We start from the raw sequence: 24,577 nt of genomic DNA, 5'->3' as shown, positions 1-24,577 counted from the left end.
GAGATGTTGGAGAAAACTGAGTCAAGTGAGTTACTATGATCAAAGATAAAAAATACTTATATGTTTAAATTCGATTATTGAGTAAATAAAATTCTTCCAAACGGTTAATATTTTGAAAAAACTAAAGAATTTGTCACAACCTACTTCAAACAAGTATAAAATACTTGTCTAACAGTATGATTAAGTTGTCTGTTTTTATATATAGGATTTAATTCGTGTATAAATTTATATATATATATATACATATATATTTATTTATTTATTACGGAGTAACCATTTATTTTCAAATGTGTGATTTGAGTGTTAGATTTACTCATCCAGTCCGCGTACATAAGTATTACTTGTTTTTTCATGAGTTTCAGTGTCAAAAATGTACCACAGTTTGTGCACTGTTGAGTTACGGCTATAATTCCTCCATCTTAATTTACCAGAAGTCTTTTATTTTCTATATCAATGTTTCCCAATGTGAATTAAAAATATAATTATTATTAATCATAATTTAAAATAAAAATTATTCAAACAATATATAAATAATAAAAATATATACACTTCTAATAATAATAATTGTATGATTTATAATAGATGTAGATATAGATATGAAACAAAAATAAAATAGGAGTATAAATAAACTCTAGATTATTTCACTTGAGAGTGAGAATGGATAAAATAATCCTATAAATCTGCGCGAGAGCTAGGCTGCAATAGGGTAAATGATACATACTCTGAAAGATGCCAAATGAAATTTATATAAGTTAGAATCCCGCCACGTTATGCGAGGGCTGTAAATCCCGCCACATGATGTCAAGATATTGTTAGGTCACATTCTCACTCAGATCACCCTTACTCTGCATCTCCTTAATTAGAAGTGATAACTCGTGTTCGTGGGTCGTATCGATATAAGGGTATTATGTTAAATAGGTAAATTCAAATCCAACCTATTTAATAATCGTGTTAAGAATCTTCAAAACTAACCCAACCTGTTTATTAAATTAGTAAGCATGTTAATCCATTTATCAAAACGAGACATTTAATATTTAATCAAATACTAAATAATATAAAAAAAAAAAATGGTCATAATTAACACAACTATTCAAAATAAAAAATAAAAAAAATCATAACGCATAAACAAGGCTTATGTTAAAATAATTAACTATCCATAATGATTGAGTTTAAACAGGCAACATATTACATAAGTCATATTCACGATTATAACATGTTTAGTTAAATGAATTATAAAACGGTTACATGAACTAAATCCCTCAACCCTAACAATCCCTCAACCCTAACACGACACGGTTAAGTAAACAGATTAATCGTGTCGATCCTTTTATGACCCAAATCCGTTTATACTAAACCCAAACCCTTTTAACTCATGTCTTGTTCGTGTCGTAATTTGCAACTCCTACTCTTAACCAATGTATCATTTCCCAAGTTTATCCCAAAATTCCAAAGAAAACACAAGGACATCAGCTGAATCACACCGAGTACTAACGCTTACTAATTAAAAGATTAACTGAAAAGAATAAATAAATAAATAAAATGTTGGCCTTTAACCACACTTGCCGTCCTAATTTCCAATTTTAAGTTGTATACAATAAGTAACAATTAATACAAAATGTACTCTTATAAGACAAAAAAATAAGAAACAGTTCACACCCGAAAATAATACTAACCTACTTAAGGCCTACAAAGCTTACAAAATTGAAACAGCCCCACGATAACCTGTACAGCTGAAATAAGCACCTTCCTCACACATTGCCACTAATAGTTGTTTCCTTCTGTTTCATCATCATATTTTGGAACTCCAAATGCTTAGCAGCTCTGATATCAAGTATGTTAGGTGGAATTGGTTGAAGGGATCCATGCAACTCAACTAGATCGGAGAATTCTTTTTTGGTTAAGCTCTTCTTCTGGATAAGTTCATCGACCACACTATCCATGAGCTTTCGGTTTTGTTGCAGGATCTGATATGGAAAACAGTGGTTATATAACAGAGAGGGAGTTGCATAAGTAAAGGAGCTTGGTTCAATGCTTCAAGCTATATAAAAACTGAAACAGATATTTTTGTGTTTTATATGGCAATGAATGTACATCGAGAAAATGAAGTGGCTAGTAAAGAAGGATTTGATAACATGTGGTATGACTAAAGCTAACTAGCGGCTTTGTTGTTGAGTTGAGTAAGAATGCAAATATAATTGTAATGGAAAAAGTATAATAGGGAAGTAGTAGTATTAGTGCATAAAAAATAAAAATCTTTCACATTTGCTTAGCTTCATCTTACATGCTACGCAATGCAGTACTTAGTATGGAAATTAAAAATTAACCAAAGTTCAAAAGAACTTTCATTTTTTTTTTTTTTTTATAAGTCAAAGTTCAATAGATTCTTCTCACACAACAAATGTAAAAAATTAAATTTTATGGTTATATATTGCCATGTCCACACTATATCCATATCCTACTTTATTAGTGTCGGTGTCATGTGTCTGTGACTGCGATTCAGTTAATTATTCTTTTATTCATTTAAAAAGAAAAAGAAAATCTAAATAATTGTTCTGATCAGAGTGCTACTGGCATATGATATGAAATACCTCTTTTGCACGTTCATAGCACATATTCACGATCCGCAATGCCTCCAAATCAATGTCCTGTCACCCAAAAAGGAAATATTCCATTAGGTGTTCAAGCAGTCATACAAAACAACATCAATTTCATCGTCCTTTGACCACAGCATATTCACCGCAACAAAAAAATGATGTTGCTAAAAGAAAGAACCACGCACTTCATCATTACAAAAAATTTATGATTTCAAGGCAGTAAACCTTTCCTACAATTTTCGCTTCTTGATCTCCTCTTTCCTAGTTATGAAGGACATTTAAAATTGTAAGACTTGTCAAAAAGTCGGATGTATAAACAGAAAATCCATACATTCATTCGATCTGCAACCCAGAAATTTGATAAACCGTAGTGTTTCTCTGAAAGACCACCAAGAACAAAAGTCCGTGCTGCCGACCTTGCATTATCTGCTGTTTCTGCCCACATCGTACTCAGCTGCAATACTTTGTAGCATTAGGATATTGATGTGCAGAAGCTTAAACTTATGAAATCCCAATGAAACATAATTTCATAACCACAAAAATCTCAGTCCTGAAGATGGAATAAAATTCTCATAACATGACAGAAAGGATAATGTTCAAACACTGAACACCGTGCAAGTCCCTTCACTGATTTATTAAATCAATTATCTGTTTTATGGTCAGATTTGAACCCTGCTCTCCACTCCATAGTGGCTCCAAGTTATCGCTAGGCTACTTATACACAGGTCATTATTTTAGAGTGAAGAGTGTACAAATAAAGCACTTGTTTTCAAAGCCAAAATGATCACATGCTAAAGCTAGAGCACAGTTGAGTGCATGAACATTCCTCTAGGAGCAGGTAATTTCAAAATTCTGATGGTCAATAGAATTGATTAGTTTATCTTCTTGCTAGTATTTAGCTGCTCACAACAAGAAGTTAGGGGTGGGTGGAATAAACAATCTCACTTTTCTAATCCTATATATATTTCATAAAAAATCATGACCTCTTTCCAAGAAAATAAAATAAAAATTCATGACCTGTACCTGATATTTCTAAAAAAAATGTTAGTTTGAAAAGCATGGGCACCAAGTAACTTCTTTAAAGATCATATCTGGTTATCTTAAATAACTCAACATAACTGTAGTGCATTCTCGTCTCAAGGAACTGTAATACATTCTCTAGAAGATGCAAACTGGTGTCACTTATCAAAAGGATGATGTGCTAACTATATGCATATCCAAGAACATAAAAGAATTCAATAGGATCCCCTTTTCTGGAGGTGGAGTGACTGAAAAGATGAACCATGGCACCTCATCTCCAAACAACGATAACCGACTTCTACTAATCATATGACCCATGGTAGAATTATATCACACTGCTAGCCTACATGAAAATAGCAGGCGTGCTCGGAAAAGGTTAACCTGTAAAAGCTGACAGAAGGAAGAGAAAAGTCAGTCATCATCGTTAAGAGTCAACATTACAAGGCATTTGAACTTGCTTTACATATCCAAACACACCTTTCTTCCTCTTTTCTAAAGTGAACAGTTCATACAGACTGGATGCCAGGCAACTTTATTCAGAACTATCTTAATAAAGCTCGAGGAGCTATCACGAGATGACTAATTATTGTTATTGATTCTTGCTCCCTCTCAAGAAAAATCATAGATCCACCATTGTGCATAGATGCATTAAACTAAAACAATAAGGTTTTCTTACCTGACCCTCACCATACCAAATCTCATCAGCTGCACGAGGAGCTAGTTGAACAGTGATATGATCCAAAAGGGATTGCCGACTGCGTAAAATAAGAGGTAGATTAAACTTTAAAAGGAGCACAGAAGAAAAAATGGAGGTGAATTTCCTACTGCAATTTTATATAAGCCACAATGCTGAAGCTAATTAAAATACTTTAAGGACTGCGCCATTTTTCAAAGACTCTGTTTTTCTCAGGGCAATGCATATTAATTGTAATAATTCCCATTATGTAGTTCCCATTATGTTAGCATTATTCGCAGCTTCATTACCACAATCTTATAGTGTTACTTCAAAGAGAAGAATAAAAAGTAATTTGGGATGTAGAAAAATATTATATATTATACCTGAGCATTCCCTCCTTGAATTTCAAGTGATCCATTTTCATCCGGACATAACCCAATTCCCTGCCAGCTCTAGGAGCAATAGTGACCTAATCAATAATAGAGTGACAATAGAGTATAAGCAAATCAAATGTCAACGTGATTGAACATGGCATAGTTGTAAAACAAATTTCCTCATAAGAGCAATTATGTTGCCAAAGAAAACTGATTTGCAGGAATTATATAAGCAAAAGTTTCAAAGCATTCAAACCAGTAAAAAAAAAAAAAAACAATAAGACACGGAATAAAGATGCAGTTTCTCGATGCCATTTATTCTCAAAAGAGAAAACAATTGAAAATTCAAACTTAAGACTCATACGATGAGATTCAATGAATTTTCCACGAAAATGAACATTTGAGGATTAATTGCAGGAGGGATGCCTCTAGTGTCAGGTAAATTAGGTACAAGGTTCAGGGCTTGAATATTGATTCTGGATTACAACTAGATTATTTATGTCCTTCATGGATTCAAGTAATATTTCCCCCATAGGAAACGCCAAACACTAGTTTAAATTCACGTAACATAGTTCGCTGGGTGATGCCCAGGTTAGCAGGGGGGTCCTTGCTAGTAAAGGTGGATATAGTGCGAGGAGAGTTAGAGCAGTACGGAAAGTGACTTTGCTATGTCTATGGTGGTTATTTGGGATGAAACGAGTAGGAGGCCTTTTGAAGGGGTCGAATATCTAATTTTAGCCCTCAAGCATAGTATGTTGAGGTCCCTTTTTCTCAGATTACTAGGAGCTCTTCTTTATTGATAAATTCTTTTACAAAGTTTTGAGTCAGATAAAGAGTATAGTAGTATACCACTGTATGACTTCCTAGTTATACCTGGTGTGTACATGAATGCACCCCCTTCGTAGGTCCATACATACATAAATACATCTATATATATATACACACACACACCCCCCTATATAACAAAGGTTTAAACTAAACATTTAACGTTTGCTAAACAAATAATGTTTTCCATTTTGATGCATCTATGGCCATTTTATCAACTCAAACCACAATAAAATCTGATCTTTTGGGACAGAATGTTGGGCAGCTACGAAACAACAATGAATAGAGTGTGGAGGAAATGCGAATTTCGAGATGGATGTGAGCCAAGACAAGAAAGGATATAATTAAAAGAAAGGAAATAGTTGAAGTAGCGCCAATTGGAGATAACATGAGAACAAATAGATTAAGATAGTTTGGACAATTGCAAAGAACACCACTACGTGCGCTAGTTAGGAAGAGTGACATGGTCCACATTGAGGGTGATGCTAGGAGAAGGGGAAAACCAAAATTAACATGACTAGAATTAGTAAGGAAAGATTCGATAACATGTGGTTTAACTGAGGCTATGGCCATACATAGAGCGGAATGGAAAATTATGATTCATGGAACCGACCCAAGTAGTTGCAAAAAGGTTTATTGAGTTGAGTTGAGTTGAATTGACTCACTACTTTAACACTTGTCCTTTTTACACGCACCCTTAATTGTTTTTAAATCATAAAAAGATTCAAACACTCAATTTAACAAAGTTTGATATAACATAAAATCAAAAGCACAACATTGCATTAGTCATGTACATAATGAATCAATATTTTAATTTAACAGGAAATTAATTTTTCAAAAAAATAAATAAATAATGAAGCACCTTCTAGAACTGTAACTTACGGCATACATTGAAAAAAAGAAAACGAAAACAACTTATAACAGCTATATTCTTTGGATAAATTATATTCATTTTATTTTTAAAACCTTAAAGAGAAAAAATAAATAAATAAAAACAAATACGCAACATGAACAGAAACATCACACCATGGCCCTAACAATGGTATTGTTTCAGGGGATGGAACTACCGATTCATAAATTAAAGCACTACTTGTTGAACATTTTTGGTGCAATATATCCCAGAATATCAAAACTTACAAGCTTGGTGGCAATCATGAATACATGGAGAGAACTGAATCGCTTTACAGAAAATTTCCAATTTTTCATTTTTTTTTTTTTTTTTCATTCATGCCTAATTTCTAATTCAGGAAATTAGTAATCTGCCCACTAAACTGTGCAAACTACAAAGCACACACATGGATAAATAATTTGTATTTCGCAACCATAATTCCAATCTTTAAAGAATTCAACTAGTAGTGCCTATCTTACCTTGCAACTCAATCCATCTAACAGAACAGTACAACAATGATTGAAACCATAAGCGGTATGTCTATAGGACCAGAGCCATATACCACACTAATGGTAGGAGGATTCCCTCTTTTTGGAAGTCTATGTGTCTAGGTAATCAGTACCTTTGTAGGTGTAATGAGTAATACGTCATTAGCATTAAAGTTCGACAGAGCCATTTATATTTGCCAAACAATACGAGGAAAAAAGATTGATAGATAATGACATAAAAAATCAAGTGCAGAATGACCACTTAAGCAAGGACATATGTCAAACTAGCTATAGTAAGAGACGACACATGCAATTGATTATAAAAGCATGAAGTTGAGTTTGAAGATTATACAAACTCAATGTTCCTAAGATCAGGGAAATTCACGGCTACTACAGCCATTGCCGCTTCATTAATAGCTACTTGCTTCCACAACTCAGGACTCCTTTCCTTTCTATCAAGCGTTCCTCTTTCTTCTATTTGTGCGGCTTGTATCAAGTCATCAGTCGTAATCTAAAAAAGTAAAACAAAACTTCAGTACTACACAAGTGAAGAGTTCAGAAGAACAATTATCGCAAGTCATAGTTGGCATTTTAAGCTGGGATAAATACGTCCACAACAAAAGACAAAGTACAAATTAAGAGAGCCGTGAATTGTGCTTCTGCATAAATTAACATGTCCTGTTTGATACATTTGGAGAGTGATGTCACTGGCATTTTCTAGGATAATTGCTGAGAGAAAAATATCTCATTTGCTTCAATGTCAAAAGTCCATCTAATATAATACTTACCAAATCTTACTAACCAAAAAACTATTTCCTTTTAAGTTATTCATATGAAAAACAACAGAAAAAACAGAAAAAGAAACTACCTCAGTTCTTCCATCACGCATCATATTAATAGCAGCAACCTCAACTATGTTGGCTAGCTCTGCACCAACCATTCCATCAGTTATACTGGCAACAGCCATATAGTCCACATCGTCAGCCATTGGCTTCTTACGTGCGTGGACCTATTAACGAGGAAAGGAAGAAAACTCAATATGAAGTACAAAATCTGGTACTTGAGACTATAGGATTGTAAAAGATAAATTACATAAAAAAAGCATCTTGCTATGCTATTAGAACCAGTATGAAGTATGCATCTACTGATGAAACAAGAAACAAAACTCACCTTCAGAATTTCAATGCGACCTATTAGGCCAGGTTTAGGAATATATATTTTTCGATCAAACCGTCCAGGTCTCACAAGAGCTGGATCTAGAATATCAGGCCTATTTGTGGAAGCAATAGTGATCACATTCCCTCTACCTTCAAACCCATCCAAGCACACAAGGAGCTGGAGTATATTAAAAATAATAATAATAATTAATTAAATTAAATTAAATCAGTAGATATGCATCAGCTAAAGCCTAGAAGAATACATCATATTCAAAGAAATGCAATATTCCCCACTCAACCTGATTAAGAGTGGCATCTCGTTCTTGTCCACCAGAACCCTTAATCAAACCACGTTCCCTTCCAACTGCATCCAATTCATCAATGAAGACAACAGATGGAGCCTGTGAAGACCAACATACAACAATCATATGTCAACTTTTGTACCAACGACAAAACACAATGAGAACATCATCAGAAAGTAACTGAGTTTCATAATGAACACATAAACAGGTAAATAAAAGTCGAGAAGTGGAAAGATGATATATTCAACAATGATAATAGAAATCAGTGCCTAAATCAACAAAATCATAACCTGTATACACACAATGCCATAAGAAAAGAAAAGAAAGTGCTACAAGCCAAACAAATGCTTACATTTTCCCTTGCTTCTTGGTAAAGTGCACGGACACGAGAAGCACCAACCCCAACATATATCTCCACAAACTGAGAGGCAGAAATGGAGAAAAAGTTGACACCTGCCTCACCAGCAACAGCTTTTGCTAATAAAGTCTTCCCAACCCCAGGGGGACCACAAAGAAGTATGCCACCTGATAAAGTAACATACCATAAAACAGTCATTTCAACCCAAGCCAAGTCATATGCAGAGCATTGCAGCATTTCAGAGAACATGCTTCTAAGAGCAAAATAAACGAAGTGAAAAATGTGGCATAGCCAACAACAGACAGATAAAAAAATAAATAAAAGAAGAAGAAGAAAGAAAAAGAAAAGAAAAAAAAGGGGAATGAAATCCAAGTAATTCTTTTTAGATGAATCATAGGTATATATTTTAAGGAATATATGGTTTTTCTATTAGTATCAATTATAAAGAATATACTGTTACCACTTATCAAAAAAAAATAAAGAATATACTGTTACCACTTACCACACAAACAGAACGGTCCATACAGCTACATGTAGCAGCACTGTATGCAGATGAGCATCAATGAGAAGCTACATATACCACTCAATGAGCACAATAAAAGAAACTTTATGTAAGATACTTACGTTATAAGTGAAACAACCAAGTCCACACAAGCAAGAGTTGATGAATTGGTTTACAGTGGAAGTACGAAAAGTAATGAAGATCACCAAATATATATATATATATAATCAGTAATGATCTCTTGCACACCGGTGAGCAAAAAACTTATCCACACCAAGCATAATGACTGTTGGATATGATTTAATTGTAAAAAAGATAATTACCAAAAAAACATATCAATCATATCTAAGGGTAATTATGCTTAGTGTGGATAAATTTCTTACTCACTGGTGTGCAAGAGATCATTTCTGTATATATAATAATGACAATAATAATAATAGGGTAAATTACTCCAACCTCGCGCAGTTACTCTGACGCTCCTGTCAGACTAACGATCGGTTACTTAAAATAACATTTCGTGTGCATTTACTTAATTTCCCTCAACTTATCAATGATTAATTACTTAAATATCCCCAATTTTAACATAATATAATACTTATAATTTTCTCTCCCCTGTTCACTGTTATTGATCCACCACCACTCCCACATTCTCTCCTCTCAGCCACAACAACCACCATTGTCGCCGCTTCCTTCTCTTCTCTCAATTACCACCACCGTTGCCATCACCCCCACACCTTCTCTCTCTTGAAGGAGAAAAGATGAGATTCGCACACGAGTTGCACATGTTTCAGCTTTACTTTTGGAGAAGAGGAAAAGTGAAATAAAATTAGGATTTTTTGTAAATTAGGGTTACAAAATTAGGTTTATTGTTACTTTTGGAAATGTTTGGATTTTTAAGGTTATTTTGGTATTTCAATATTTTAGAGTTATTTTGGTAAATTATGTTTATTGTTACTTTTGGAAATGTTTGGATTTTAGGGTTATTTTGGAATTTCAATATTTTAGGGTTAGTAGGGTTTACTTAACATTGTGCCTATATAAAGGCTCATGTGTATTCAAGACATTTTCAGCTTTGTATTATTGAATAATATTGAGTTTGAGAACTCTCTTCCTCTGTGTCTTCTTCTCCCTGAATGATCTTGCTTTTCTCAATCCCCCGTCTGACAATACCTATTCACTCTAATTCTCACCCCCTTCGTTTGTCTCCTCACCCCTTTCTTCTAGTCTCATCTCATTCTTATTCACTTCTTTCATTCTGGTCACTATCAGTCCTGGCATCAGAGTGAAAGATCCAAGTAACACAAACATTCAAATCACCAAATCCAAGACCCATCAAATATTTGTTACTGTTCAATAACCAAAAAAACAACCCTAAAACCCAAACATTACCAAAAATAACAAGAAACATAATTTTGTAACCCTAATTTACAAATAAATCTTGATTTTATTTCTCTTTTCCTCTTCTCCAAAACTAACGTTGAAACATGTGCAACTCATGTGTGCGAATCTCATCCTGTTCTGCATCATCTCCTCTCCACCACTACTACCACCGCGGCACCGCCCCCACCACACTTCCTCTCTTCCCTCCATTCTATCAGCACCACAACCACCATTGTGTGTGAGTGGATCATAGGACTGGCAGCGATCCTGGGCTCACTGTTCTAGCAATATGGGAGCTGGATGGCCATTCTAATTTTCTGTCCCACAACATTATAAATCTCAATATATATATACACATATAAGAAAATCAAAGTGTGCAACACTAGCATAGCTGGGCCGTGGGGCAATTTGCATGCTTCACTTGATTACAAAAACTCCATGGAAGCACACACGTTCCAGTATATATGACCAAATCCATCTGCATATTAATTTTAACCAAAACTACTCATAGGTATGCATATATACATGCACGTGGATTTGGTCGCCAGATTGCTTCGCTGAATTGGATCTGACACAGTGCCAACAGGGATTGTTGAAGACATGGTATATAGCTCTAGCAAATTTATGTCGTTTTGATCGTGAATTATCAAAAGGTAACAAAACGGATGCATAATCAGACAGTAGTCATCACATAGTTAGAAAGCAAATCGAAGGATTTGGCAGTGGTGGTGGTGGTTCGCTGGAATAATCGATAAAGAATTTTCATTATTTTTATAGAGAGAAAGGAGAAAAGGGATCCGCTCTCTCTTTCTATCTCTCTCCACCACCGCCGCACCCTCTGGGCCTCTCCAACACTCTCTTTCTCTCTCTACACTCTCTTGTCCAGCTCCCTCCACTAGCGCGCGCACACCCTAGCACACATGGTTGAAAATACCCATTTCCCTCCTCCAGCACACACGCACACATGGATCTAAAATCATAAAAATAAAAATAAAAAGAAGAAAATCAGAGGTGCTTCACAAGTAAATCCATTTGCATGCTACATAAATGGTGCTTCACCGGTACCCAATAATTGTTGATTTTGGTTACATTTGACATTAATTGATGACCATTAATTGTTGTGGTGGTGGTGGTGGTGTTGGAGAGATATACAGAAGAGAGAGAGTAGAGAGATATACAAAGAAGAGATGGTAGATTTTGTGTACTTTGGTTAGAGGGTAGTTTTGGCATTTTGATATTTTTTTAATCGACTTTAACTAGCCAAGCGGTCAACTAACGACAGAAGTTAAGTCAACCAAACCTCAAGGGAAGTTGACCATCAAATTTTAAAAAAATTAATCGGAGGGTAATTAAGCCTAACCTCGGGAGGTCGGAGTAATTTACCCATAATAATAATAACAATAATAAATACATGATGCCCAATGACTTGGCAAATATGGAATAAATGGAGTTGAGCACAGGACAGTGTAAAAGCTCAGTTTGAGTCAGATTTATATCTAAATCACAATTGTCAAGGTAAATGATAAATTGATTTTTTACCTTATTTCTACCATGAAATAACAAAAATATATGTGCCATGCGATATACAGTATAGCCTTCAAGGCTGAGATAAATTTCAAAAAAAAAAAAAGGGTACAACTTCAATGCCACAATTATTTGCTTGTTATCTATGCAGATGTTTCCCACAAAGAATGCCAATACTCTTACAGTCGGTCACTTTTGAGAATTCCCTTCAACTGCCTATTTGCTAAGTTCTCCTTTAGACATACTGGGTTTATCCACATAAAGCTTTCCTCAAATTGGATAAGATAACCACAAATAAAGTTAGTTATCTGATCAGCAGCCACAACATGTAAAGGAAAAAAAATTTAAAAATCAGATAATTAAAATGGAAAGAAAAATGCTATTCTCATAAACTGATTTATACCAGTAGTTCACCAACTGAGGATGCTTTTGAATTTAGTGTCATATATGTAGTTAATTGGTTATTGTCTTAAAATCAAAGAAGCAGTGAGCCAAGTGAGATTGTAAATAATTTTGGTTCAAATAATTTGTTGATAGAGTGCTGCTCATATGAAAAGAAAACTGTGCAATTAATTCAAAAGTAGCTTCAACAAGACCCTCTAGCCCAAGCAAAGAATTTTGCTTAAACATATGGAAAAAGAGTTTCAGTTCAAAGTGCAGAGGATCTGACCTGGTATTCTCACTCCTCTTCGTCTGTACATTTCCCCATGGGTAAAGAACTTAACAATCTCCTCAAGCTCAAGCCTTATTTTCCCAAGACCTGCAACATCTGTAAATTTCACATCTACATCTCTCTCCAAAAACTGAGGAAGTCTCTTGTTATGTGCCCGACGAACACGAGCACCTGATCTCATGAACTGCATGGCCATCTTCATATAAGGATTCTGCTCACCTCCCCCTTCCTCATTTTCATCATCTTCACCCTCAATTCCTGCCATTTCCTTCTCTAGCTCCCTCATTTTCTTCCTCTCATCTGCCTCTGCTTTCTCAATTTTCAACCTATCCTCATAATCCTTCTTCTGCCTCCTATAGCTAAGAACAACTGTCTGATAAAATATAACGAAGAAAACCAACCCAAGCGCGGTTGCAACATTCGAATCACTAGCTAAGTTTTCCCACATGTTCGCCATTTGCATATAATTCCTCCGTGCTTGACGCAAAGACTGCTCAGACTTGACCTTCTTTAATTCTTGTTTCCTTTTCCTGTCTTCCATCTTCTTCTGCATCTTAATCGCCCTATCTATCATCTCCCTCTCTTGCTTCATCCTTGACAGTTCCTCATTCTTCTTTTGTTTCAGCTCCTCCCTCATCTTCTTAAACTCCAAGGCTTTCTTTGACTGCGGCTTCGACTTCATGAATGAAAACATCCAAGCAGGAATTTTGGACAAAAACCCTAAATAGGGCGATGGAATTTGGGGTTTCTTAATCGGTGGAGTATAAGCATTTACACAAACAGAATCAAGCTCCAATTCATCCCATGATTCCCAAAACTTGGGATCACTCTCTATGGACGGCAACACAATCCTAACAACCCTAGAATCTTCCAATACTGCTAAAACCACCTCTGGCCTTTGCTTCAAACCTACACTAGGGGGTTTAACAATGTGTTTGAGCTTACCCTCTTGTTTCAAATTCAATATTTCCGTGTAAGGCATTCGATTCGTCACTACAGGGAGTCCTTGCGACCATGATTTCAATTCTTGTGGTGTCAATGCTTCCACTTTTTTCGCAGAACGCCTCTTTTCAGATACTTTTGCCGCTAAAGAGGGCTGTGGCAGTGAAGCTGAGACTAAAGTGAGTGTTACAGAGAGTTTTAGAAAATTCAATCGATTTTTTCTAGATTCCGAGTCTTCATCAGACTCGAAGCTATCGAAATGGCAAGTGATTGAGCTTCGAATGCGAAGAGAACGTTTTGCAGTTCGAGTTTTTGGTAGACTAAGCAAAGGAAGAGAGGGAAAAAATGAAGTAGTGAGAGTGCAATTGCAAGCCATGAATAGAGAGAGAAATTGAATTGAATTGAATTGAATTGAATTGAATTGAATTGAATTTTGAGAATGCTTACATGTTGTTAGATGAATGTATGGAAGTGATTCCAGTACGAACTTGATCGAATCACTATTGAATTTGTGACAAAGTTGCGTTCAGCGAAGTCTGAATACGAAATTTGGATTTTAGGGTTTCCAATGTTAGCTCCTAATATATCTGAGAATAGAAATGAGAAATTTAATTGTATACAATTGTATGTGTCATGTATGCGAATAAAATATACATATATCTGAAGAGAGAGAGTGAATATGTATAAGAAACGGATATGTTTGTCGCCTTGCGAGTTCTGAATTGCAATGGAGGATATGGGGAGCGAGTTGCCGTGTAGGTGTAAATCATAGGTGCAAAATCCCCTCCGGTTGAACAGTAACCGGTTTTCTCACTTAAAAAATTGTATTAAAGAATTTTAACTGCTCCTTCAAATGTTGTACATGGGTATAAGAATTTTAACCATTGTATAATAAATACAAGTTATAATAATATATATGATAGATCTAGAAATACTTTGGAATTGTCAATTTAGCCCATATTTCATTTCCCCTCCCAATTTGATGTCTTACCCTTTAGGTCTCTAGAACAAGGTCAGTGTTGCTACATTGTTCGTCTACCCTTCCTCTCTGTTTTTGTGGCAGCTCTAAAATTAAGGTTGTCCAAGTTCAATTGCTGTTGATTTCTGTTACACCAAGAGGGGGAGGGAGTGAATTGGTCTAAGTAAATTATTTCCTCTTTTCTTATTTCACTTTAGGATCAAAACACACTTCAGAAAATAAGAACAACCAAAACACAATAACACAACATTTATAAGGAAACTCTCTCAATAAGGAAAAACCTTGGTTCTTGGCCTCAGCCAATAAATACCTCCACTAATTGTATGCAAGTAGTTACACACTTAGTTGTCTCACACTCTGCACTCTCCTTTGTACAATTTGAAACACTAGTTTTCACGGCCTCTACATACACCCAAGCCCACTAAGTGCACTTAGCACTCCCCCTGTCCACAACACCCTTACTTGGACTCATAGAGCTCTCACAACTCTATCAACAAAAGAATAAAGGTGTTACCACACCAATTACAACTTACTTAAGCTGTTACACAATATATGAAGGGAATATACAGCTTTAAGTACACAACAATGTGAAACCCTAGTTTACACTTCTGTGCAATCAATGGGATATATTGTCAATCTTCAATGCAGCTTCAATGACGGTTCATACTAGGTTTCCACAGCCTTGACTCAGCTTAATAATCTTGCTCAAATCAATCTTGGACAATGAACATCAAGTACATAATATATTGCTGCTTACAAGGCTTCAAACCCTATTCAAGGGTATATTTGTCAAATCACCATGTAGCTTTACCATTGTCTTTTCTTCTGTTTCCACAACCTTGATGTAATGTGTAACAACCTGGAAATTTCCCTTCCTTTTCTTTTTCCTGAAATTTTACGGATAAATTTTTTCCGTTTAATTTTCCTTTCTGAACTTTGTTTCTTGTCGCTTAGTGTCATCTCGAGTGCTTAGAAATCATTTCCGAGACTCTTTTCCATGGATTGACAACTTCCTTTGAGGACCGAGTCATTTCCACATTTTTCGTTTTTCGACACTATGCACTATTTCGTCCTTTTCCCTATTCTGTCTTTTCCCCGTTTGTCAGTTTTTGGCATAACCTCACTTTTCGTGCTCTGAGTTCATTTTTGACTTCACATATCTTGATCTTGCGTGGTTTTTATGAAATACATATCGTTATTTTTTTAAGAAAGTACTCTGATTGCTCCCGGTGTCCATAGGGGCATGGATGCACAATTCTTTGGAATTATTTTCTTTTCTTGGAGTGTTTTTCGTAAATATCTTTTGAAGATATTTTACTTCAGGGGTATCTAAGAAAATATCTTTTGGAAGATATTTTCATTCAGGGACAGTTTTGTAGTTAACCCTTTTTGTAGGGGCCATTGTGCAATTAACGAAAGTTATTGCAAAATATCTTGTCTGGTGCCTGGATCCTCGTACGGGATTCATTTTCACATTTCGTTAAGTCGTGTACTCATAGAATTCCGTTCTGGTCATTTTTCTCCTGTTTCAGAGTTTCTGACCCTAGTTTGCGCCGAACTTGTTTGGGGCATATCTCTTTGCTCGGGATTCAGTTTTTGACGCCGTTTCTTCCTTATTCATATTTTCTCATTTGGAATCTTTTTTGTTCACGGAGTTTTGCCATTTGAGCATGTTTGCTCAAAATCCACTTTTCCAGACCTGGCGGGGCCCTTTCGGGGCACTTTTTGAGATTTTCTATAAATAGGAGGCCTTAAGAGAAAAAGTGAGATTTTTCTCTCTCTCTCTCTCCTCTCTTCTGGCCGGAATCCATGGCAGCCATGGCTGCCACCTTCTATCTCTTCTTTTGGTCCACTTTTCCTTTGTAGAAATCCTTCGGCTTTAACGTTTATTGTTCCCCTTGACGTGTTATACCTTATGCCCTTATTAGAACTCATTTCTGACGATTTCTTGAGTTCGGGTTTGAGGTCAAGTTGGGATTTTCATGGGCCTTCTTGCGGATTCTTGTTCACGGCGTTGTCCCCGACAAAACCTCTCGGTATCATCGAATTCGGAGCACTTTTATTTTAGTGGGCCTTTGACGTTTTCATCTCAAATTGAGGTAGGGGATGTTCTAGTTTTAATTCTTGTTATATAGCATGATATTGATGCTTATACTACTTATTTCCATACTTAAATATAAAATCTAGAGATTTTATTATTTATTTTTCTTGTACGGGATCTGATTTTCCCGATTGCTCATGACTTGGTTTAAACATGTAGTATGATATTATATTACCCCTTGATATGCTCACTGTTGTGTATTAAATTTAGAGCAATTGAATAAGTATTAAAGTTTTTATTTAATATTTATCTTAGATGAAAGATTAATTCACATGGCTTTAACTAGCTTGAAATCAATATGTGTTAGCATATTATATTAGGCCCTAGTATACTCCTCAACATAGATTAAATTGAGAGTAATCGGAGTTGTTTTGAAATCTAGTATTTATTAATTAATTTGATTAATTAATTTACTTCGGATGTACTATTCACCCCATTGGAATTCCGACTTGACATTCTTGATATGCATGCTATATGGTTTTACATATATTAAATCTAGAATATTTGATTAGGTTTTGAAACCTTTCATTTATTTATTTTCTAGTATTAAAGTTTAATACTCGTGGTCTTCTCTTGCATGGTATTCACTTGTGTTGTGTTTTTAAATCAAGTCTTGGCATATTGTATAACATATATTAAATTGAGATCATTTAGATGAATTTCAAAACCTAAAGATTTTAATTAAACGAAGTAATTAAAATCCATTTCATAGTTCATTGGTTTTGATTCAGTTTCTAACCTTGGATTCATGATTTTCTAGACAAGTTCATTCACGTGTATCAAATCGAGAATAATCGGATAAGTTTTGAAACTTATATTTAATTAATTCCTTTGTATGGAACTTAATTCAAATGGTTGTATCTTGCTTAGAATGAACTTGTAACTTGACATTGGACTTGCCTTGTGTAATGATTTGCACACTTCGCATTGAACATCCTTCATGCATAGCGTGTAACGAATCGCACACTGAAGATTCGACATTCATCATATCATATTAATGCGAACTTAGGGCATGACTTGTATATTTCAAAATCGTGGTTGTGCATGAGACGTGGTTAATGTGTTTCTAGTATTTTGATACAATCTTGACTTGCACAACTTGTTGATTTTGGGACTTGGGATATCAATGAAGAATAGAGGAAGGTACCCTTGGGTGATAATCCTTAAAGTGATCCCAAGAATAGGGGAAGGTACCCTTGGGTTGATAATCCCTAAAGTGATCCCAAGACTAGGGGAAGGTACCCTTGGGCGGGTAACCCTAAAGTGATCCCAAGAGTACGGTTTTAATTCGGGCGATATCCAAGTTTCCACAATGGTTGATTTCATTCTTAAATTTCAAGTTGCCATTCCTTGAAGATTTAAAACTTGTTGTATTATGTGAAATGCTCCAATCTTGTTAATTGCATAGATATTATGCCTCATTCGTGATTTCAAGTATACTTCATGTCATGTAAATTGGTATAGTCCAACCATGTAAATTGCATTGATAACGCAATTCTTGTTAACTTATATCCAAGTATACTTATTGTCGTGTTATATGGAATATTCCATCCTTGTTTACCTACATAGATAGTATGCCTTGTCCTTGATTCCATATGTTACCTCTTGACGTGTTTTATGAAATGCACAAACCTTGTGGATCGCATAGATATTATGCCTTGTTCCTGATTTCGTGTATAACTCTTGTCTTGCTAATTGGATTATCCCAATCTTGTTATTTGCATAGATATTAGGCCTTGTTCTTGATTCCTTGTATAACTCCTATCATGTAAATTAAAATGTTCTAATCTTGTCATTGGTGTAGATATTATACCTTATTCGTGATTCAAGTATACTTATTTTCGTGTTTTATGGAGTGTTCCTTCCTTGTCTACTTGCATAGATATTATGCTTCGTTCTTGATTTCAAGTATACTTCATGTCGTGTAATCTATCCTTATTTTCTTGCATAGATTTTATGCCTAGTTCTTGATTCCGAGTATGCTTCTTGTTGTGTTCTTGGGTTGTCTCAAATCTTGACTTGTTTCATATGAGTATATGTCATGATTCTTGTTGTTAGTCCTCTAGGGTAGCTTAGGATCCTACCTGAGTCTCACTATGACATAGACGTTAGGTGGCATGAGCCCCTTTGACATGTTTCACCTTAAGGTGATAAAACTGTAAAACGCTAGGTCAATGCATGCTCATCTCCTACGAGTAGCTTTATGTTACTCATCCCTACGTTACTGGGGCATATTTCAGGTACAGGACTTAAAACTTGAAGATTTCATTGCCTTGGATGATTCGTAGCTTCTCATGACAAAACTTGTATTCTTTGATTCTATGTATGTAAAGTGTACATAAGTATACTCTTTTCAATGTATTTGACATGTATGACATGAGGCCAAGGGCCACAAACCTTTAAGTTCAAGTCTATGTATGTAAACTTTAAGTTTTTCCTTTAAAATGTAATTTTTTCCAACTTTAGGGGTTTGACATGTCAAATCTTGTAAATGGAATGTAATGAGGCCATAGGCCATTGTAACATGTTTAAATATCCATATTACACTTGCGTGCATGTTCACATTATCACACACTTGCATATTTTGTGAATTGAACATGCCATGGGGGATCCCAAGTAGACTTTCAGCCTTCAGTGCATAACATGAAATTTTTGCACTTCCTCGAGTCATTTCGGTCGACCGAAATGCTAGTTTGGTCGACCGAAGCCTTTTGGTTTTTGATTGAACTTCAAAACATGCATTTCCAGTAGCCATTTTCACTGTTCTGGGCCATTTCAGTCGACCGATGGCTTATTTCGGTCGACCGATGGTTCATTTCGGTCTACCGATACAACCAAGCCTTGAAAACATGATTTCAGCACAAATTTAAGTCATTTCGGTCGTCCAATGGGTCATTTCGGTCGACCAAAATAGCCTGATCCCGAGAGTAGCCTCAGTTCAGTTTCAGCACTGCTGCTCCGACTTTAAATGGCCATAACTTCTTCGTTTCTAACCCAAATGGGGTGATTCTTGAGCCTAAATTCATGATCTTGAAGTCAGATTTACAATGACACCAACCATGCATTAAAAATCCAATTGTGGTGAGAGTTATTCATGTTTTAGTAAGAGGGTGTCAGTTTTTACTTCAACCGGGAAAGGGCATTTCGTGGGATTCTTGTCCAAAGTTCTTAGAACCTTTTGGAATGTTGTGAAATGATTGGATTAGGTTGTGTGGACCTCATTTGACCTATTTAGAGTCAAATCTCCCTTTTTAATTGCAAATTGACCACTTTGCCCTTGATTAAAGGGTTTTGCTCGCTTCTCTTCATCTTGTTGTTTCTCCTCCGTCCGGACTCTCAATCATGCGATTCTTGAGTCCATCTTGATTAGTTTTTCATTGCCTTTCTTGTGGTGTGCTTGGTGACACCTGAATTCATACTTTTAGAAATGGCTACCTTGCCCCTGGGGGCTTAAATTGTCATTCTTCCGGTCCTTTGCTTCCGCACCTTGTTTCTTTGAGTTTCGTGACCTCATGGAGGGTCATCCTAGGGTCTTAGAGGTGTTTTGTGCCTTGGAAGACCATCGTTTTGTTTCTTGCCTTCGCATCTGGATCCGTTATCGGATCAATCTTCGGTTCATCACTGTAGTACCGGGTTGAATCAAAAACTCGGGTCGTTACATAATGACCCGATCATTTTCCTTCCTTTCCTTTTTCTCAAATTTTAAGGATAAATTTTTTCCACTTAATTTTCTTTTCCGAGTTCTGCTTCGTGTCACTAGGTGTCATCTCGAGTGCTTGGAAGTGGGTTTCGAGACTCTTTCATTTGGATTGATAACTTCCTTTAAGGACCGAGTTATTTTCACATTTTCGTTTTTTGAACACTATTCACTTTTCGTCCTTTTCCCTATTTTGTCTTTTCCCCGTTTGTCACTTTTTGCACAACCTCACTTTTCATGCTCGGAGTTGGTTTTTGACTTCACGTATCTTCATTCTAAGTAGTTTTCATGAAACACGTATCTTTACTTTTGTAGAAAAGTACTTTGGTTGCTCCCGGTGTCCATAGGAGCATGGATGCATAGTTCTTCAGAAATATTTTCTTTTCTTGAGGTGTTTTTCGTAAAATATCTTTTGAAGATATTTTGTTTTAGGGGTTTTTAAAAAAATATATTTTGGAAGATATTTTCATTCTGGGCCAGTTTTGTAGTTAACCCTTTTTAGAGGGGTCATTGTGCAATTAACCAAAGTTATTGCAAAAATACCTCGTTTTGAGTCTGGATCCTCGTATGTGATTCATTTTCACTTTTCATCGACTCGTGAACTTTTAGAATTTCCTTCTGGTCATTTTTCCCCAGTTTCAAGGTTTCTGATCCTAGTTGCCGCCGAACTTATTTGGGGCATATCTCTTTGCTCAGGACTTAGTTTTCGATGTCGTTTCTTCTGTTATTCATATTTTCTCATTTTGGTTCTTTTTTGTTCACGGAGTTTTACCATTTGAGCCCGTTTGCTCAAATTCCACTTTTTCGGACCCGGCGGGACCCTTTCGGGGCATTTTTTGGGATTTCTATAAATAGGTTGCCCTAATTTTTAAAGACAACTTTTCAGCCCTCCTTCCTCCTCTTGGCCGGTAGCCATGGCTGGCCAAGGGGCTACCACCACTCTTTCTTCTTCTCCACTTGATTTCCTTTGTAATTTGTCTTTCGCCTTAACTTTTATCGTAGGCCTCGTCGTACTTTACCTTTTTCCCTTATTAGAATCCATTTTAGACCACTTTTGAGTTTGGGTTTCAATTTCGGGTTTGGATTTTCATGGTACCTTAAAGGTTAAAGTTGTTCCTCTCGTTGTCCCCGACATAACCTAGGAGTATCGTCGGATTCGGAGCACTTTTCTTTCGGTAGGGATTTGAGATTTTATCTCAAATTGAGGTAGGGGGTGTTATAGTTTATATTCTTGATGGATTGCATGCTATTGATGCTTACACAACTCATTTACTTGTCTATGTATTAAATCTAGAAACTTTATTTATTTATTTTCTTGTATGAGATTTAATTCTCCCGGTTGGTTATAGTTTACTTTAAACTTGTGACATGTTATTATATTACACCTTAATATGATCATTGACATATATTAAATTGAGAGCATTTGGACAAGTATTGAAACTTTTATTTAATATTTTTCTTGAATGAAAATTTAATTCATGTGGCCTTATCTAGCTTGAAATCAATATGTAATGTCATATTATATTAGGCCCTCGTATACTCTTCAACATATGTGAATTTGAGAGTATTCGAAGGTATTTTAAAATCTAGAGACAATTAATTAATTTATTCCAAGTGCATTATTCACTTCATTGGAATTCCGACTTGATATTGTTGATGTGCATGCCATATATTTTCACATATATTAAATCAGGAATATTTGATTAGGTTTTGAAACCTTTCATTTATTAATTTTCTTGTATGAAGGTTTAATTATCATGATTGTAGCTTGCATGGAAATCACTTGTATTAGGCTATTAAATCAAGTCTTGGCATGTTTTATAACATACTTTAATTTGAGAGCATTTGGATGAGTTTTAAAATTTAGAGATTTTAATTAAAAGAATTAATTAAAACCTATTCAATGGTTGCATGAGCTTAATTAAGTTTCTAACTTGGTATTCATGATTTCCTTGACAAGTTCCTTCACGTGTATCAAATTCAGAATAATCGGATAAGTTTTGAGACTTTTATTTGATTATTTTCTTTGTATAAAATTTAATTCACATAGTTGTACCTAGTTTGGAATGAACTTACAATGTGATATTAAATTAGGCCTTAATATGTTTATTAACATATATGAAAATTAGAATATTTAAATGAGTGTAGAGAACTTTAATTTAATTATTTTCTTGTATGGAGTTTAATCTACCTAGTTGTAAGTTAGGTAGAAATAACTTATAATGTGATATTAAAGTAGACCTTGCCATGACCTTTAACTTATATTAATTTTAGAATATTTAGAGTTACTTTGTAATCTTGAGAATTTAATTATTTAATTTAATTTAATTCCATTATATGCTTCCATTGAGGTAGTTAGGTATTGAAGTTGTTTCCATGCTTAACTTGTAAATTTGGAACTTCTTGTAAAATTACATTATAAAATTCCTGAGTAGAAGTTATAGTTTAACTTACTTATATACACATTATACATTTGACATGTCGTATGCCATTGTAACTTGAAGACATAGGATGAATACTGTGTGTTTTACTTGACTTGTTTGTACATGGTAGTAGACTAATATATTGTGTATATGTATTATACCATGATGCACAACTTGTTGATTTTAGAAAAGCTTACAAGGCATTGTAATATATTACGGCTAGGGTATGGCTCTAGTACGGGGGATGAGAGCTCCCCCTATAACATTTAGTGCGCACTGGGTGGTTCCCTGAGGGCTAGTAACCCTAAAACACCAATATACAGTTTGACTCCGAGTTTAGTGCACACTAGGTAGTATCTTGCAGGCTAGTAACCTAAGATCAGCTTGCTTGGTCATTGAGACCGTATGTCCTTGTCTTTTCGCCACTACTTGATTTCCTACTCAATTCCAAGTTGTTTAATATGGATTATTCATAGCTTGTGATGTGGTGTTTGACATTTCAATTAGGTGTAATATATATGTGCTTAGTATACTTGCATGCCTAGTTTCTTAATACAAGTTAATAGCACTAAATTATCATAACTTGTTATTTCCATAGTTTAGATTACAAGTTGTCAACTTTGATAATCTATGCCTTGATGCGTTGTATTAGAAGTTCTAATGTTAGTTAAAATTGCATTGATATTGTAATTTGGGTATTAATTGTTTAATGTAGCCTATGATGATTCTTTAGACTCATTTGGAACATAGACATTAGGTGGCATGAACCATTTCGGTTATTTTCGCATTTTAGGTCACAAGTTGATAACTTTGAATACCTATGTCTTGTTGCGTTACACTATATGCTTCTATGTTGTTAAATTGTATGAATGATGTGGTTTATGCTATAAATGCTCTAAGGTAGCTTAGGATGCTCCCTGAGTCTCACTTTGACATAGACGTTAGGTGGCATGAGCCCCTTTAACATGTTTCACCTTAAGGTGATATTATTGTAAAATGCTAGGTCTATGCATGCTCATCTCCTACGAGTAGCTTTATGTTACTCACCCCAAAGTTACAGGGGACATTTTTCAGGTACGAAGACTTGGTACGTGATGCTCATCATTCCTTGGATGGCTTGTAGCTTTTAAGTTTCTATTTCATGCAAATGTTAGCATGAAATGTCATTTTGTAGCCTTTTATGTCTAAACTTGTATCTTTGATTCTATACATGTAATGTGTACATAAGTCACCTTTTACGATGTATTTGACTTGTGTGAGATGAGGCTGGAAGCCAATGACATTTATATTGCATTTTATGTAATTCTTGATTTCATGAAATGTTATGAAAACCTTGAAAATTCATAAGTCATTGCTTCATTACTTTTGCATCGGGTGTGGGAATTCCGTTTTTATTCTTTCATAGAGTCTCATTAATCTTGTATGAAGTATGACTAAGGGTCAAACAGTAATTTGACTCTATTTTATATTTTTAGCTTTCAAAATTCCGATTCTAAGTTCATTTTTATCATTTTTGGCAATCGGGGGGATATGATTTTGAGTTGGGGATTCTTGGGAGCCGCGGACCATTCCGCATGCTTAGAATCATTTATTGCACTTACGTGCACATTCGTTTCAACCTAGAAATGCATTTAGGGTCAAATGCATGCTTGGTGCAAAGTTGCATTTTTTTG

General features: G+C 35.2%; 1 protein-coding gene across 3 annotated transcripts; it reads right to left on the bottom strand.

Annotated features, from left to right (window-relative positions):
• Positions 1–1,509: 1,509 nt before the first annotated feature.
• LOC132285750 (probable inactive ATP-dependent zinc metalloprotease FTSHI 2, chloroplastic) lies at positions 1,510–14,476 on the bottom strand. 3 transcript variants are annotated; one of them, XM_059787948.1, is made up of 11 exons: positions 12,760–14,471; positions 8,678–8,850; positions 8,323–8,424; positions 8,037–8,201; positions 7,735–7,875; positions 7,219–7,377; positions 4,674–4,759; positions 4,291–4,369; positions 2,926–3,048; positions 2,589–2,645; positions 1,510–1,964 (listed from the first exon to the last, which is right to left on the bottom strand). In XM_059787948.1, exons 1-11 carry the CDS (start codon positions 14,078–14,080, stop codon positions 1,749–1,751), a joined length of 2,622 nt encoding a protein of 873 aa, XP_059643931.1. In that variant the 5' UTR covers positions 14,081–14,471; the 3' UTR covers positions 1,510–1,748. The 3 variants fall into 3 exon arrangements, 1 of the variants encoding a protein (XP_059643931.1); XR_009472598.1 differs by lacking the exon at positions 1,510–1,964 and having other exon boundaries at positions 2,619–2,645; positions 2,926–4,004; positions 12,760–14,476; XR_009472599.1 differs by lacking the exons at positions 1,510–1,964; positions 2,589–2,645; positions 2,926–3,048 and adding an exon at positions 3,987–4,004 and having other exon boundaries at positions 4,092–4,369; positions 12,760–14,475.
• Between the last annotated feature and the right edge of the window lie 10,101 nt (positions 14,477–24,577).

Source organism: Cornus florida, unplaced genomic scaffold, assembly GCF_030987335.1.
Source record: "Cornus florida cultivar Cherokee Brave unplaced genomic scaffold, ASM3098733v1 CherokeeBrave_3.0.0_Hap2_Chr11, whole genome shotgun sequence".
Lineage (NCBI taxonomy): Eukaryota > Viridiplantae > Streptophyta > Magnoliopsida > Cornales > Cornaceae > Cornus > Cornus florida.
Note: the sequence above shows the minus strand (reverse complement) of the source record. Positions and strands in the feature narration are given on the sequence as shown.

Bases quoted from the DNA above. Each gene is read 5' to 3' on its own strand.
- LOC132285750 (XM_059787948.1), bottom strand. From the start codon at position 14,080: ATGGCTTGCAATTGCACTCTCACTACTTCATTTTTTCCCTCTCTTCCT. The intron at 7,876-8,036 runs GTGAGTTTTGTT...CCTCGTTAATAG, and splicing joins GTCGCATTGAAATTCTGAAG to GTCCACGCACGTAAGAAGCC. The intron at 3,049-4,290 runs GTAAGAAAACCT...AAAGTATTGCAG, and splicing joins TTTGGTATGGTGAGGGTCAG to CTGAGTACGATGTGGGCAGA.